Source organism: Camelina sativa, chromosome 1, assembly GCF_000633955.1.
Source record: "Camelina sativa cultivar DH55 chromosome 1, Cs, whole genome shotgun sequence".
NCBI classification, from domain to species: domain Eukaryota; kingdom Viridiplantae; phylum Streptophyta; class Magnoliopsida; order Brassicales; family Brassicaceae; genus Camelina; species Camelina sativa.
Window position 1 is genome coordinate 19,495,934 of NC_025685.1, and position 18,588 is coordinate 19,514,521.

The 18,588-nt window shown below is 38.6% G+C and overlaps 2 protein-coding genes and 1 pseudogene across 6 annotated transcripts in view; 2 read left to right on the forward strand and 1 right to left on the reverse strand.

Annotated features, from left to right (window-relative positions):
- The window catches only part of LOC104709839 (uroporphyrinogen-III synthase, chloroplastic-like), a 21,470-nt gene extending 16,793 nt beyond the window's left edge, over positions 1-4,677 (forward strand). The window contains exons 5-8 of one of the 5 annotated variants that reach the window (XM_019228914.1): positions 3,691-3,782; positions 3,896-3,981; positions 4,119-4,253; positions 4,391-4,677. In XM_019228914.1, coding sequence (XP_019084459.1) covers positions 3,691-3,782; positions 3,896-3,981; positions 4,119-4,253; positions 4,391-4,466 — 389 coding nt within the window. In that variant the 3' untranslated portion in view covers positions 4,467-4,677. The remainder of the gene's footprint in view (positions 1-3,690; positions 3,783-3,895; positions 3,982-4,118; positions 4,254-4,390) is intronic. The other 4 variants (XM_019228915.1, XM_019228917.1, XM_019228920.1 and 1 more) reach the window with 4 other exon arrangements.
- On the forward strand, positions 9,156-9,632 carry LOC104709849 (F-box protein At2g14500-like). Its single transcript, XM_010426403.1, has one exon. The coding sequence runs from the start codon at positions 9,156-9,158 to the stop codon at positions 9,630-9,632; it is 477 nt and encodes a 158-aa protein (XP_010424705.1).
- Positions 15,915-18,131, reverse strand: LOC104699404 (annotated as a pseudogene).

An 18,588-nucleotide genomic window follows, 5' to 3' on the forward strand; every position in this document is an offset into this window, starting at 1 on the left:
AAAGAGCACTCCATCGTTCTGAAACCTGACAGTGAACCGGTCAGTGTGAGGCCATTCCGGTACCCACACGCCCAAAAAGAAGAAATAGAAAGACAGATTGCCACGATGTTAGCTGCAGGGATCATTCGCGAAAGCGGTAGTCCGTTTTCAAGTCCGGTACTCCTGGTCAAAAAGAAAGACGGCAGCTGGAGGTTTTGTGTGGACTATCGTTCTCTCAACAAAGCCACGGTACCTGACAGCTTCCCTATCCCGATGATTGATCAGCTACTAGACGAGCTCCACGGTGCAAACATCTTCTCCAAGTTAGACTTGCGCTCAGGCTACCATCAAATCCGGGTCAAAGCAGAGGATGTCCCAAAAACCGCGTTTAGGTCTCATGACAGTCACTATGAGTTTCTAGTGATGCCCTTTGGCCTCACAAACGCACCAGCTACCTTTCAGTCCTTGATGAATGAGGTGTTCTGACCCTTTCTCCGAAGATTTGTGCTTGTCTTCTTTGATGATATCCTCATTTATAGTCGATCGAAGGAGGAGCATCAAGATCATCTCCGAGAGGTTCTCAAACTGCTTCATAAGCATCAGTTGTATGCTAACCAAAAAAAGTGTCAGTTTGGCACTACCAAGATAGCCTATTTGGGACATGTGATCTCACCAGAAGGGGTGTCTGCTGATCCAAGCAAAATACAAGCTATGGTGGAATGGGAGGCTCCTGCGAACATCAAAGCTTTAAGAGGGTTCCTGGGGCTGACTGGATACTATCGAAAATTTGTACAAGGCTATGGAGAGATAGCTAGACCACTCACTGATTTGTTAAAAAAAGATCAGTTCGAGTGGACTGAGAAGAGCGAGGCAGCTTTTGTCAAACTCAGAAAGGCGATGACAACTGTTCCCGTTCTAGCCTTACCCGACTTTACAGAGGTGTTTGTCGTGGAATCTGATGCGTCGGGGGTGGGTTTGGGTGCTGTTCTTATGCAAAAAGAGAGACCCATCGCTTACTACAGTCAGGCTCTGACGGATAGGCAGCGACTCAAGTCCATTTATGAGCGCGAGCTTATGGCCATTGTACTAGCAATACAGAAATGGCGACACTACCTCCTTGGCAGAAAGTTTTTGGTGAGGACAGATCAAAAAAGTCTGAAGTTCTTGTTGGAACAGAGAGAAATCAACATGGAGTATCAGAGGTGGCTAACGAAGTTGCTGGGCTTTGACTTTGACATCCAGTATAAGCCGGGGTTGGAGAATAAGGCAGCTGACGCCTTGTCCCGTAAAGAGATGGTACCGTCGTTGTTTGCAATATCAATTCCAGCAGCCATTCAACTAGAAGAGATTTGTGCCGAGGTCGATAAGGATCCTGAACTGCAGGGCATCATCAAAAACCTGCGAGAAGGAGGTAACTTGTACCCTGAGTTCTCCTTGGTGCAGGGGAGGTTGCTGAGGCAAGGGAGGTTAGTGATACCTAACTCTTTGGCAGTTACGGGGTTGATAATGCGAGAATTCCATGATGGAAAGCTAGGGGGTCATGGGGGCGTTCTGAAAACACAGAAGAGGATCGGGGATTTATTCTACTGGGAGGGTATGATGACTGATATTCGAAGGCATGTGGCAGCCTGTTCGGTTTGTCAGCGTTACAAATATTCAACCTTGGCCCCCGGTGGTCTGCTACAACCCTTACCTGTCCCGGAGAAAGTCTGGGAAGACATCTCTATGGATTTCATAGAGGGGTTACCAAAATCTGGTGGGAACAACGCTGTCTTGGTGGTGGTAGATCGCCTATCCAAATACGCTCATTTCTCGCTCATTAAACACCCCTTTACAGCTACGGACGTCGCCAACCTGTTCATTCAAGAGATTCTGCGTCTACATGGGTTCCCTCGCACCATCGTCTCGGACCGTGATAAAGTTTTCACTAGCCAGTTCTGGAAGGAGCTCTTTCGCTTAGCAGGTACCACCCTCTGCTTTAGCACAGCTTACCACCCTCAGTCTGATGGACAGACGGAGGTCACCAACAGGAGCCTAGAGACCTACTTGCGGTGTTTCGCAGGGGAACAGCCTCGCACTTGGTCACGGTTCCTCCCCTGGGCTGAACTGTTTTACAATTCTTCTTATCACTCGGCCATTCGTATGTCCTCGTTTCAAGCTGTCTACGGCCGTGAACCCCCCACACTGGTGAAATACGAGAATGGCTCCACCTCCAATGCAGAGTTGGAGACTCAGTTACGGGAAAGAGACGCAGTGCTGGGATTGATCAGGGAACATCTTCACAAGGCTCAACAACGCATGAAGAAAAGGGCAGATGCTCATCGAAGAGAGGTAGACTTCGAAGTAGGGGAGCAAGTATATCTGAAGATGCGACCTTTCAGACGTCGTTCTCTGGCCAGAAGAGCCAACGAGAAGTTAGCAGCCAGGTTCTATGGACCCTATGCCATCGAAGCCAGAGTGGGGAAGGTCGCTTATCGCCTGAAACTTCCTGAGGAAGCAAAGATTCACCCCACCTTTCACGTGTCTCAATTGAAAAAGGCGGTGGGGGATCAGATTGTGGCCGCATCTCTTCCTGAGCAGCTCACGGATGACGGAGTACTGGAAGCAGAACCGGAGACAATACTGGACGTTCGCAAGAACCCTGTTTCAGGTCAGGCTGAAGTCCTAATTAAGTGGAGGGGCTTACCGGATTTCGAGTGCTCATGGGAATGGGTAAGCACCATGAAGGGACAGTTTCCAGGATTCAACCTTGAGGACAAGGTGAATTTCAAAGGCGGGGGTAATGATACATTTGAGGTCCAACATCCTCCTATCCTCTATCAATATCAAAGGAAGAAGAAAAGCCCAAGTGGCTAAGTAGTTTACTAAGGGGGATCCAGTAGTGTAGTGGGCCTTGTGGGAGGGTCATGTGTCTTATTAGGGAATAAGTGTCACTGTCGTGTTGCAGAGGCTGTAACGGTTCTTTGGGGTGGGGCAGGGATATCACAAGTAGTACTTATGTAGTAGGTGGGGGGAATGGGGAACATTGTCGAGTATTTGATAAAGAGTGTAAGGGGGAGGGAAGAGACTCCATAAACATTTCTCTTGGCTTGTACCGTTGTCTTATTCTAAATAAAGAGTATTGTGTTCTTATTCGTCTTGTCTGTTCTTGAGAATAACAACCAAAACGTATCAGAAAGTTGGCAAAAGGTCCTCTGTCTTATACCCGGCTTCTCTAAAAGCAGGCAATGATATTGGCGTGTGTTGTTAAGTTTTCTCAATTCCATTGAGCTTATTGTGTTGAACACATAGAAGAAGAATTATTAGGACTGAATAATGAAAATAGATTAGATAATTCATAATTTCATATCCTGTACAAATTTTTTAGGCAGTTGGAAAATGCCATGTTAATTCTGGCATTAAAATAGAGATATTCACCAAATTATAAAATCTTTGTTGGAGATGCAGTAAAACTGTTAAGAGCAGGAGAAAATAGATTTGGAGATTACAATTCTTGACTTTGGCTTACATGTCCTAAGTGATAGTATTCCAAAAGTTGAAAAGCATTGTAACATTTGCACTGTCCTTTTCCATATGGATGTGTGGATTAATCCTTGGCACATGGAAAACTGACTAAATCTATGTAAAATTAGCTTATGTTTATGATTTTGAGATTTTGAAGTCCATGACTGACCAGTTTACTGTGCTTCGTTTTCTACATGTGAATCTTAGAGGATGGGTTGTCCAAACGTGGATTTGAAGTTTTCAGGCTGAATACATACACAACAGTAAGCCTTACACTTACTAGACCAGTCCTAGAAAATGTAATTTATTGCAACTTTTTCATCATTTTTATATAGGCTCTCACGTTTTGGTCCTTGGTATGTGCGTATTTGAAGATACTGTAATGGTCAGTTTCGTTGTTTACTATTGCTAGGTTCCTGTGCAGAGTGTTGATACGGTGCTCCTGCAACAGGCACTGTCTGCTCCTGTTCTTTCTGTAGCTTCACCTTCTACAGTTGGGTAGGCGCCATCAATTGTCATCCTATTGCAACTCATCATCTGTCCGTTTTTATATCATCTGTTGGTGCAGCAAATTTTAGGGGAATGCTGTTACCAGTCTTTCATATAAATATATCTTCTAATATGGGTTTCGACAGGGCCTGGCTGAATCTGATTCAAAACGAGGAGCAATGGAGCAATTGCGTTGCCTGCATTGGAGAGACAACTGCATCAGCTGCAAGACGACGAGGATTGAAAAACGTGTATTACCCAGAGAAACCAGGACTTGAAGGGTAAATATTGATCTTTTGATATGGTGAAATATGTCAACTAGGCTCTGAACTGAGTCCTCTTTTCACATAACCGACGAATCGAGTACTATCGTCACCTGGATTTTCCATGGGTTTGAGTATGTGTGTGTGTATGGCAGGTGGGTCGAGAGCATCATGGAAGCTCTAGTTGCTCACGAAGAATTACACAGATTCAACTCTAGCAGGAGCAATTGAATCGCACTGTTTCCACCCTCTCATAGTGTAGGACTTTGAATTATGAGAATGTTTGTAATTTAGGTAAAAGAAACCAAATGATGGTGTTGATAGAATCCTCGAGGCCTTTTAGATATTTTAGGTAGCTTTTGTAGGACAAACAGACAAAGTATGTAATTACTGTTTGAATACTAACATCAAAAGCCATCTAAAAACATGCAATTAATTTCAATTTCTCATTGCTGCAACTAGTGATAAAAAATCTACTGTTGGTTTTAGAATTGAAATTATTCAAACAATAAATTTCATGTTTTTTTAAGAATATTTTTATAGATCCAGTTGAAAGTTAATTGAATTATTGTTAGAACTAGATACGGACCGCACGTACATGTTGTTTTCATAAGTGATATTTGATTTATTGTAAGATATAGTTATATTGTTGTTAATAGAAATGGATTTTTTTTTTGGGGTTTTGTTGAAGGGATTTTTTTGAAAGTACTTTTATAGGATAGTAGTAAAACATATATATTGTTAACCATTATAAGAAACAAAAAGAAAAGGAATTAAAAGAATGATGCGTAAAGTAATAAACAGTTTTTAAGGAATGAAAAGAAAATCTGCAGAAAATGAACAAAATAGTAAATTGGAACCAAACAATAAAAATATTTTTTAAAATATATTAAATATTAAATAAATCAAATTTCAATGATAATACTGATACTACTAATGTATATATGCATAATAAATTTTACATTTGATTTCAAAATTAAGGTTATGGAGTTAAATTTTGGATATGTCATATTAAATATTAATAATTAATTTTAACAAACTATAAAATTTTAAGAGTAATTTAAAATATTTTTAGTTTTTATTTACATTATAAACAAGAGTCTCTTAAATTTGTTTTATTTTTCATACATATTTCAAATAAAGCCTTAAGATTAGTTCAACATAAAATTCATATCAAAAATATTTTTTTCTGTCATTACATTGTGAAAATATGAAAATTATTTTATTAGAAAATTGAAATATTATATATAAACACATTTTTTATTTATTTTAAAATAGAAAATGAATTTTAATATTTGTTCTTTTTTTGTTTCATTTGTTTCTCATCAACTTTGGAGAGAAACATTTTTGTTCTATTATTCATTATTTTTTGAAGAATGTAGAGGAATGTAGAGGAAAAAATATTTCTTTCAAATGGTAAAAAAAATTGTGAAATATAGAGGAATGTAATATTTCTCTTCATTATTTTCCTAAATTGTGGTCACCAATTGGATTGGAGTTGTTAATTACATTTTGGAGAGATAATGTTTGTAGTTTGGATTATTCAGCTTATTTTACACTTAACCTTTACACTTACGGCCTAACATATATGTTTAACCAAGTAAAGACCAATTACCAAATTCCCTGGCCAAGCCCAATAATTTAACTCGAAAGGACAACAAAACTTTACCTTTTATAATACAATCCGACTCTCCGACCAAAACAGTAACAAAAAGTAATAATATTTGTCGGCAATATCTTTAATAATAATATTTGCGGGTGGTACCGGTTCCTAGCGATTGGTACCAGTCACACAAACCGCTTCCAATCGCTCCAAATCACTCTCAAACAACTGAATTCCAAAAGCTGCTTCCAGCAAGCGTTTGCGGTTGCGGGCGATTGCGGTTGGTTAGTTTTTTTTGTTTTTTTTAAACTTGAAACAAATCAATGAAAATGAAATATTTTTTTATATATATTTTATCTAACTATTTTATTTATTAAGGATTGGAGAAAATGAAGTACGAATACGATTGAGAATATTAAAAAATAAACAATTGAAAAAATAAGATTTCAACTATCAATAACCCAGAAAACTTAATGTAAATTTAATGGCACATCGCACATATGTTCAAAAAAATCTAAATAAATATAAAATTTCATCAAAAAAAAATTAAAATATAAGATTTATTTAAAAATATAAAAACAAATCAAGAGTGACTCTTCTCAAATCTCGTTTGATCATTACTACCGATGTAACTACTGCCCCACAGAACTTATTTAGTGTGTTAGATTTAAGAAAGATGATCTACGATCTAAAACATATGTTTTATCATTTATCAAATTACTTGATTAAAGTTTTTGTAAAATGCCAAATGCATAAAGTAATAAGTTTTTCAATATGAAATTTATTTGTTTTTAAATAATTATTTTAGTATTTTTTAATAAATTTTAATTATAAATCAAGTTTAATAAAAATTTTGGTATTTTTAAACATTTATATAATTATATATTATATTTATTATGTTTTAACTGCTATTGCACCCGCTGGTCAACCAATCGTTAACTCCCGCAAACGCACTCATTTTAAAACGCTAAACCCGTTATTCAAAACGCGTAATAACGCTTGAAACCACAACCACCCGCTTCCGCAATCTCCCGCAACCGCAAACGCTGCGGTTGAACCAATCAGGCCCTAAGAAGCAAGTTTACCATCTATCATTCTATCCTTTCAACATAAGCACCAAAGCTAATAGAGTTAAACAAAATGATTACGATTTACAATTTTGCTATAGACTTTTTAAAACTTTAACGTATATGAAAGAGAAGCACGAGATCAAATGATGGCTTACACTTTACACGAGATTAAAATTTGTATATCGATATTAGAAACTATTGAAACTTTACGGGAATTTCACAAGAAATGCCATTTTTAAAAGAAAAGTTATGAGGAATGCCAGTTTGTATTTTCTTTTTCTAAACTGCCATTTTTAGTATATGCCACATATGAAAAAGACAGAAATACCCTTGAATTAAAGAATACAAGAGGGATGATGAGACATGTGAGCGACTGTTTTGTGCGGTTCACCAAGAAATATTAATGGGTGACACATTTTCTTTCTCTTTCATTAAGCTGTGTCTGTGTACACAATTTTTAGGGCACTATAATAATATGCAATTATTGTCCATCCATAAGGTAGCATACAATGGTACTGTAAATAGCATTGTGGACAAGTATTTTATGTCTACCCAATTATTGTAATACAGGAGAACCTTGGATGATGGTTATTATTCAAACTTAGACAATAATGGTAATTGTTGACATTGTTGTCTATCAAAATGTGGTAGACAGTTTATCCAATTAGTGAAGACAAACAATTCTTTTTGCACAAACTTGTTGGACTGCTCATATTATAGTGATTGACCAAAAGAGATTACATTTAGGAGAAAAAAAGAGTAGGTTTTACATAAGAAAATTCTGAAGGTAGATAAACAAAAACGCAAGGAAGGACAATAGACAAACATGTCCACCGCAGGTTAGGAACAAAGCCCTCTAAGGCTTTAGTCCATTAGAGGCACAACATGAACAGATATGGTCCACCTAAGATAACAAAGGACATAATAGGGGAGGACAAAAACCTTGCATGTTAAATCTAGTCCACCGGAACTTCAGACCTACAATGTAAAAAAAAAAATTTGGTTAGCAATAGACAAAAAGGGTCAGACCAAACAGATATGGTCCACTTAAAAGAACTAAGAACATAATAGTGGTGGACAAGAACCTTTGTTGTTGGATCTGGTCCACCGGAACTACAGACCTACAATGTGGACAATTTTTTTGGTTAGCAATGGACACAAAGGGTCAGACCAAACAGATTTGGTCCACTTAGAGAGCGAATGACATAATAGTGGTGGACAAATACCTTGGCTGCTGAATCTCGTCCACCGGAATTGCAGATTTGTAGTGAGTACAACTACTTTTGTTAGCAATGAACACAAATGGTCATACCAAACTTATATGGTTCATAAACAGAACAAATGGTATAATAATGGTGGAAAAAACCTTGGTTGTTGAATCTGGTCCATTGTATCTGCATATAAAGAATTTCTCCATTATATGCGGTCGATGGACTCAAACAGATAGAGTTTGGCAAAGAGAGATACAATTTGTGTTGCAGTGCTGGCGATGGACGGAGAGAGCTTGAGATGGGAGAAGATGGAAAGTTGAAAGTGTCTGAGATGGAAGAAACGAAAATCGGTGTTAGAACAAGAAGAGATCATTTATGTTTTGCAGATCGTTTTTGCCAAATCTAAAAAATAAATAAATAATTAGTCTTATGGATTTAAAATAGAAGGATATAATAGTCTTTTGATTATAGAGTTGTGGTAGGCGGGAAAAGAAGTGGGAAAAATGGCATTGGCCAAAATATTTGCTACTGTTCATGGTCGAACTGATAAAATTCTCGAAACTTTACTGTGATAGATGATTGCTTGTTTAAAAAAAAAGCTATTAAAATTTTATGCTGTTTTTGAACAATTACTGCATCGTTTATGTCTAAAGGAAATATCTATGTGACTTTTTAAAACATACAAAAATCCAGAGTACCAATTTAACGACATACGTTTATAGTAGGAGGGTTTTTTTTTCCTTATTATTGAGGGGCATATATTTATTAATAATTTAGTTGAGAGGTTTTGTCATTAAAATTATTCTTATGGACCTTTTCATAAATAATTTAGTAAGGGGTAAAAAATCTTCTCTGACCACATCATTCCGGTATAATAATAAGAGCTGTTCTCACTCGTCTGATATCCCAAAAGCTACGTTCTGGTGGATCCGGCAGTCAGAAAACTCATGAGTCTTGTCTGAAGAAGAGCATCAACAAGAGTTTTAGAGAGATTTCTTCCTGAAAAAACCTGGAACCAGTCTCTCTTATCAACACCATGGAGACTCGTAACCCTAGTAACTGGTCGAATTTGCCCCTCGATATCATCATATCTCTGTTTGAACTTTTGAGTTTTGTGGATTTCCATCGAGCTAAGATGGTTTGTTCCAACTGGTATTCTGTTTCGAAACAAACAGTTCCCCGGAAAATCGGATCTCTATGGCTAATGCTTTTTCCTGACGACGGTACTGATTGCGTGCTGTACAACCCATACGAAGAAGTTATGGTTTACAGGAGAGCAGCTGGGAGAAACTCTACTTCAGGGAGTCGATTCCTGGCATGCTGCGGTAAATGGTTCCTGATGCTAGATTCTCGATCCAGATTATATATTATAGATGTGTTTAGTACTGGGAATAGGATTGATCTTCCTCCGTTAGAGTCGCTCCTATCAACCGACTCTGCTCTGAAGCGTATGGAAGATAGAGATAGGGAGTTTGAATGGGAATTAACTAGTAGCTCTGTTTACTTATTATAAGCTGATGAAATTAGGGGACGTAAGTGGGTAGATAAGAAGACGCAAGAGTTAGCTTTAGTATGGTTCTTTGACGCCCTTGTTTGTTTTTTAGGGTTTTACAAGAAAGGGAATGCTCATTACTATTGATCATGATCTGTACGGACATCCGTACGAGTGACGAATAAGGCCGGAGTACATGAAGAAGAGAAGAGCTCAGGCCCATGAGAAGGATCTAGAAGTCGTTTATAGACATTAGGAGATAAGAGGAGGAAAAGTCACATGTTGGTTTCATCCTAGGAGACCATGTTAGGTCACTATCATCATGGAGATCCTCACCTCTTATGTCTCTATCACATAGTTGACAAATGAAGAGAGTGTAGCCCTAGTTCTCTTTGCTATTTAAAGGCTTGTACACACATTGTAAACTATTCTATTCTAGTCTAATGAAATCTCTCATATTCTCTTCTCTAAATACTCTGTTTCAACACATTTTCTTCCGCTAAATCTAACATGGTATCAGAGCATGTTTCTCGATCTTGAATTCTCTAAAACATACTCTTTCTACTCTTTCTATTCTACTCAAAGTCTATAGTTATTCTTAAAGTTCATCTGTTTTACTCTTCTCATCTCTCCGTTCTGCTCTGTTTCTTTTTGATATTTCCTCTGTTTCTACTCTGTTACTCGCCATGGATAACACCAAACCAATCGTTACACATGTTGTACTAAAAGGTGCAAATTATTTACTGTGGAAAAGAACCACGAATACCACTCTTAGTGGCAGGGGATTGTGGATCCATATCGAAACAAATCAACTCCCTAAGAAAGCCTACAAAGAAGACGGTAAAGAAGAGAAGGAAGAAGACAAGGCGGCTGAACTCGAAAAGGAAGTCAAGTGGTTCCAAGAAAATCATACCGTACTTGTCATTCTCCAGAACTCACTCGACGCACCCATCCTTGAAGCGTACTCGTATTGTGAGGCAGCTAAGGAGTTATGGGATACACTTACAAATGTGTATGGAAACGTCACTAACTTGACCCGAGTATTTGAGGTCAAGAAAGCCATCAACTGTCTCCATCAAGAAGACTTGGAGTTCACGAAGCACTTTGGAAAATTCATATTGTTATGGGCTGAACTCGAGATGCTTCGACCAAGTACCATAGATTCAATCATCCTTAACGAGCGAAAAGAGCAGGACAAAGTATTTGGTCTCCTACTTACTCTGAATCCTGCATTCAACGACCTTATCAAGCATATACTACGAGGAGACAGGCTCCCTACACTCGAGGATGTGTGTTCTCAAGTACAAAAAGAACAAGACTCACTTGGCTTATTCAGTGGGAAGGAAGAACTAGCCACAGCCAACAAAGGAACCTACATACATGAGGAAAGGAAGGTGGTAGTGTGCGATCATTGTAAGAAAAGAGGTCATGTGAAGGACAAGTCCTGGATTCTTCATCCTCACCTGAAACCGGCGAAGTTCAAGGCACATATCTCTCAAGAAGGGACGAGCAGTCAAGGAGCCTGTGCAGCAAATCCAGGAAACGCTACAGCCATGGCTGCAGCTTATGGAGAATTCGTGAAGAAATCAGACTTGGAGGCTCTCATTCGATCCATCGCAACACTAAAGGATTCTGGTACCACTTTCTTTGCTTCCAAACCCAGTAAACCACTTGTTGTTGACTCAGGAGCTTCTCATCACATGATAAGTAATCCTAGTCTAATATACAACATAAAATCAGCCTTAGGTAATGTAGTTATTGCAAATGGAGATCGCATACATGTTAAAGGAGTAGGAGATTTGAAACTTTTTGATAAGAAATCCAAAGCTTTCTTTATGCCTACTTTTACTTCAAATCTTTTATCGGTAAAGAAAGCAACCACTGATTTGAATTGCTACACCATTTTTGGTCCTAATAGTGTTCATTTTCAGGATATTGAGACTGGAAAGATTCTGGGAGAAGGAAATGCGAATGGAGATCTCTATGTTCTAGAGACAACTACATCAAATCCTCTCACATCTGTTTCGTTTAAGTCTAGTTTTATTAGTAGTTCAAGTGATGTTTGGCATGCTAGATTAGGCCATCCTCACTCTCGTGCTTTTGAATAAATGATCCCTAATGTTTCATTTGATAACTCAAAGTGTCAGTCATGTATTCTTGGAAAACATTGCAAGTCCATTTTCTCTCAATCCACTACTATCTATGAACACTGCTTTGATTTAGTTCACTCTGATGTTTGGACATCACCTTGCCTATCTAGAGACAATAACAAGTATTTTGTGACATTTATTGATGAAAAATCAAAGTACACATGGATTACATTGTTACCATCTAAACATAGAGTGTATGATGCTTTTGTTCACTTTCAGAATTATGTCACTAATCACTTTAATGCAAAAATAAAGGTACTACAATCAGACAATGGAGGAGAATACACATGTCATCGATTCTGAGAACACTTAGCCAAGAATGGCATCTTACAACAAACGAGTTGTCCTTATACCCCTCAACAGAATGGAGTGGCGGAAAGGAAGAATCGACACCTTGTGGAGGTTGCACGATCGATCATGTTCCACACACATGTTCCTAAAAGATATTGGGGAGATGCTGTAATGACTGCCTGCTACTTAATCAATCGAACACCAACAAAAATCCTCCAAGACTTATCTCCTTTTGAGGTACTCAATCATAACAAACCTTCTTTGGATCACTTACGGGTATTCGGGTGTGTTTGTTTTGTTTTAATTCCAGGAGAACAGAGAAGTAAACTTGATGCTAAAAGCATCAAATGTATGTTCATAGGCTACTCAACAAGTCAGAAAGGATACAAATGTTATGATCCTACCACGAGTCGGATGCTTGTCTCTCGCGATGTCAAGTTCTTAGAAAATGCAGGCTATTTTGAGAAAGGCGACTGGAATGATTTGAAAGATCTCTCATGTTCTTCTAGTGATCGATCCGCCAGCTTGAAGTTCCTCCTTGAACATCTTGGCAACATTATCACACCCACACACCAAGGATCAGATCAGTCAATGTCTTCTACTGCAGAACCTTCCTCTACATATACCACAACAACTACAGGTCCTGCATCAACACCTGCAGAAATTCCTGAACACACTGGTGATACAGAGTATCCTGATATCTCAAGTGGTCCATCATCTCATGAACATCAACCTCCACCTCCAGCGGATCCTACCTCTGACCAACCTACTCTTCGTCGAAGTACACGTGTCAAGCCTCATCCCTCCACACGGATCCTACTACAATAATCAAGCCGTAGCTCATCCTATCCAATCTGTCTGTTCACTTGAGCTTCTCCCCTCAGAGTTTCACGCCTTCTTAGCAAGATTGATGAGCATTATGTGCCTCAAACCTATGATGAAGCAAGTCAGAGTGAAGAATGGTTAGGTGCAGTTCAAGAGGAAACCGGTGCCATGATCCGTAATCACACTTGGGATGAATTTGATTTACCAAAAGGAAAAAAAGTTGTAAGTTCTCAATGGGTTATCACCAAATACTTGAGTAATGGCGACATCGAACGTTACAAAGCACGACTTCACACAAATATATGGTGCTGACTATACTGAAACCTTTGCACCAGTGGCTTAACTACACATTGTGCGTGTGGTTCTTTCCTTGGCTGTGAATCTCTCATGGGATCTTTGGCAAATGGACGTTAAAAACGCTTTTCTGCAAGGAGAGCTTGATGAGGAGGTTTACATGACGCCACCTCCTGGTCTTGAGGATCTTGTAGCTCCGGTTAAAGTTCTTGGTCTTCGCTAAGCCATTTACGGTCTCAAGCAGTAACCTCGCGCTTGGTACCATAAACTGAGCTCCACCCTCAAAGAACGTGGTTTTCGACGCTCTGAGGCTGATCATACCCTGTTCACTCTGCAAAGCTCTCTTGGGATTATTTTGGTCCTCATTTATGTGGACGACATTATCGTTTCTGGGGACAACACTGAAGAAATCAGGGAGACTAAAACCTTCCTCAAATCTGTGTTTGACATTAAGGATCTCGGTGAACTCAAGTATTTCCTTGGGATTGAAATTTGCATGTCTCCGGAAAGTCTGTTTTTATCTCAACGTAAATATGCACTTGATCTTTTGAGTGAAACAGGGAAACTTGGAGCAAAACCTGCTCTCACTCCACTTCCTGAGGACTACCAGCTCAAGCGAAAGGGGGAGAAAGATAAAGATAAGAAGAAAAATAAGATGGATGAGCCATTAGATCCTATTGATGAACCATATGAAGATGTAACACGATATCGTCGGTTGGTAAGTAAGCTAATCTACCTTACAATTACACAACCTGACTTATGTTATGCTGTGAATCAGGTAAGTCAGTACATGAAATCTCCGAGTAAGTACCATTGGAGCGTGGCGGAAAGAATCTTGAGCTACATCAAGGGAAGTCCAGGACAAGGTATTTGGATGGGAAAGAATTCAAACACTGAAATCGTGGGCTACTGTGATGCGGATTATGCTGGAGACACATTAGACAGACGCTCGACCACAGGATATTGTAATTTTATTGGTGGAAACTTGGTAACTTGGAAATCGAAGAAGCAAAAGGTGGTTTCATGTTCGAGTGCAGAAGCAGAGTATCGAGCTATGAGGAAGCTGACAAATGAACTAACATGGCTCAAGGCACTCCTTAAAGATCTTGGCATTGAGTCTAAGCAACCTATCACAATGCACTGTGACAATGAAGCAACTATCCACATAGCTACCAACTCTGTCTTTCACAAGAGAACCAAACACATTGAAGTAGACTGTCATAAAGTTCGAGAGAAGATTGAAGAAGGAGTGACACTTCTTTGTCACACCATGAGTGAAGATCAATTGGCAGATATCTTTACTAAGGCCACATGTCCCAAGGTTTGTGAACACATTCATCGCAAACTCGGACTTGTGGACCTTACACGATCATGATCGATCTTCTTAACACATGGACATCACACTCTTTTTCCCTCAACATAGTTTTGTCCCATGAGGTTTTCTATGTTGAAGTTTTTAATGAGGTGATGCTTCATGGGTTCCAAGTTTAGCCATTTCATTAGGCTAAGCTTGAGGGAGATTATTGATCATGATCTGTACGGACATCCGTACGAGTGACAAATAAGGCCGGAGTACATGAAGAAGAGAAGAGCTCAGGCCCATGAGATGGATCTAGAAGTCGTTTATAGACGTTAGGAGATAAGAGGAGGAAAAGTCACATGTTGGTTTCATCCTAGGAGACCATGTTAGGTCACTATCATCATGGAGATCCTCACCTCTTAAGTCTCTATCACATAGTTAACAAATGAAGAGAGTGTAGCCCTAGTTCTCTTTGTTATTTAAAGGCTTGTACACACATTGTAAACTATTCTATTCTAGTCTAATGAAATCTCTCATATTCTCTTCTCTAAATACTCTGTTTCAACACATTTTCTTCCGCTAAATCTAACAATTACGATCTCATTCGGATTAGCTATGGTATCCCCAGGATGTTAACTGGCCTACTACATCTGGTTCTTCGGAGTTACCGTCTATACATTTTAACAACGCGTAGTTTCGTTCGAGTCATAGATTTTTCTATGCAGCAAGGTTTCGAAGAACTCACGAGGAGTGACACTTACCCATCCCCAACGTTTGCTCCTCTTGGATTTGATTGTTATTTTAGCATCGCTGTTACTACAGCAGGAGAGGTTTTGTTGGTCACAAGCACAACCTCTGAAAGTAGCGAAAGGGCCTTCCGCATCTACAAGATGGATCCTAATGCTGACCCAGACGACCACATGCCCTGCTTCTCGACTTGGATATCACTGTGCCTGCTAACAATACCCTTGGTATCAAACAAAACTCCATCTATTTCACTCATCATAACCTTATCTGTTCCAAGACCAACTGGAAGAAAGTTGCCCATGTCCTTCCCCCTAATGAGGTGGACATCTGTGTGTTCAATTTTTCAACCAAGACCCTCGAGCCCTTCCCTGCTCCCTCCAACATGAGTCTCAAGCATGCTCGATGGATTTTCTCTATCTGAAAGAACGTTTAAAAATAGGAATGCGTTCTCCTTCTCATCATAAAGTAAGTTAAGAACATGCTTTTTTAACCAATTTATAAGTAGAATTTTCAGGCCCAGTTTTTGGTTATCGTGCCCAATTAATACATATATATACACAAGAACTACAAAACAAGCTGTAGCGAAAGAAAACCATATCCATCATTTTAAATGCGCACACAATTGAAACATTTAAAAGTGTGTTTTGAACAAGTGTGAAAGTAGAGAAGTTTACAAGCTATGAACAGAATTACAATTTTTTTTCTGAGATTACTTCATTTGAGTTGTCCATCATTGATGATATTCCATTTTATAAAGTCTGAGATAATGCCTTATGGATCTCCTTACCAATATAACTATATCTAAAGCCCAATTAATATAGTGGAACCTCCTATAGAAGCATAAAGAATACAAAACAGATATGGTTACATCACCTTTGGGTTGTCATTCTGCATACTATTGAATAGTCATTGAACCAAGGATTGATTATGAGAGGCACTTCTTTTGTATAAGTAGTCAGTCGACTAACAAAGGAAGACTGAGAAAATAATGACCTTAAACAGTATCTGAGAAAGTTGAGAGCAGAGGAAATTGTAAATCAGCATATATTTATGAGCACCTGGATGGATTGGCAGGAAATATGGAAGAAGCCATATCTGAGGAGGAAATGGGTTATTTCCAGACCATTTAAAAACTCCAAGTACCTTTCTTTACAGACACAGAATTAGCAGATCCAAGTAAAAAGATGAGCCAAGTTATGGAGAGTGCAATCTGTAATCAGAGTTCGTTTTCGTCAAGTTTTCAGCAAAATTTTTAAAAGAAAGCTTAGTGAACGAAACTAAAGAACTAACCAGTCCTGGGAGAAGAAACATATGCCACAATAATCTCTTGGCCAGTGGCTGTCGTGCACATGTGTTGTTAGATAGAAATCTAGACCCCTCTTTAGCATGTCTTCCACCATCTTCTCTGTAACATCATCACTATATTCGACTTGATGCCGCAACCCTTACCGGCAGAACCTCTTTAACATATCTTCCACTATTTAACTTTGCCATATTTACTTCCATACAAGAATGTACGAAAACGTTTTCTTCCAGTGTCATTTTAGCTAACAAGTGGCATATATATATCAAAGGATTAAGTGTCAATACAATAATTTAGATGAAAATGATTTTCGTTGGCACTGACTCAGTCCCAATCTTAATGATAAGACATCTTTTAATCTTATTGTAATACCAACCAAATCTAAAAGACTAGAAGAAAAAATGACTAACACTTCATAATTCTTTTCCATTGAACATTTAACATGGCAGACGCATTTTCCAATTTTAACATATTAGCAATCAAAACCACAAGCATATGATAACATAATTTGGACCATACAAAATCATCTTTGGCTCAAGCGTGTCAGAATCTTCAGAGATGCAGTTATGGGCATTAAACCTTTTTTTTTTTTTTTAAAAAAACTATGAAGAAAGGCGATATAACTCAGTATTAAATCAAACACCATCTCTGCTAGTGATTATCATCTTTACATAATATATAAGGGAGAATATAATGACCATGGAGTTGATCCAAAAAAACAAAACTTTCATATCTTCCTTTGTTGAAACCTTAATCATCTAAATTATGAGAATCAATAAACTAAAATCATTCTTCACAAATCACAAATACCCTTAAGAATGTGAAGTTGTGGACTGAATACATACATTAAGTCAGAAGCAGTCTTGTCTGCAAGGATCATGTAACAACGGCCTCAAGTCTTGTGAATCTAACTCATTTTCGAATCTTTTGTGAACATCTTGGAGAAACTTCAGAACATTCGCCAATGATCCGTTGTCTGAGCTTTCGTCTATCTTCTTTTCTGCGTAAGACTTGGACTTTGTATTATCATCACCGTCTCTGAAATATACGTACTTGGTGATCTGCAACAAGCTGCTCTTGTCATGAGGCCAAACATCAATTGTATCATCGACAATTACGACTCTTTGCTTATCAGCCACAACAAGATCGAGTGTCTTCTCTTTAGGACTCTCTTTACTGGTGATGACTCGATCTCCAAAGTAAACTTTATCCGGATCAATCAAGTTCAACACGGTCTGGGCGTAAGTGGATAAACCCATTGTGTAAACATGCATTGTGAAAAGCTAGTTTGCTTCGAAAAGAAAGCCAGGAACAAAAGGTCGAAGTTTAATGATGTATTCATTGGGATGGCCTTTGTTGAATCTCCAAAGATCAAGCCTTCTTGAATCAGCCTGTTCGAGTAGATACTTCTCCTTTTTAGAAAGTTGTGAAACAAGAGTTGAGTGGATAAGGGTGTGGTCCAAATCAAGGACTAGGTGAAGAAGCTTCTTGATCTCCTTCGTCTTCTTCTTATTCCCCTTCTTCTTCTCATCATCGAGGCTCAGATTTGGTAATCCCTTGACAGGTTTATCCAAAGAAGAGGACGACGAGGTCTTTTGCTTTCTGGGCATCTAGAACATAATAATAAACAAACACTATTAGCATCGAAGCAGTTATTGAATTTTGGCAGTCTCTACTGATAAAACAAGAAGATGAAGCTCTATATTGTGAACTCAGTACATCCCTAAAGTGCCATAATTCAACATATACGATCAAAGCCTGACAATTTCACCTAGCAGCCAGAAACCAAACGACGATCAAGCAAACACTCAAAAATCGCTGCGTGTTTCAAAAGGTCGATCATTCGAGTTTTTAAAGGTCCTGAGAGTCGATCAAACCAAAAACTAGAGCCCAGATTGCAAGGCTCAACACAACAATCATGCTTTCAAAATTGATTTGCCAAACAAATTCCCGAAAGAAAAAAAAAGAGCCGAAAAAAAATATCAAAGGGTTAGGCCGTTAGGGTTTCTAGAAATTATTACCTGCCACAGCGAGGGAGAAGAGAAAGTTAAGCTCTAAAGGAGGACC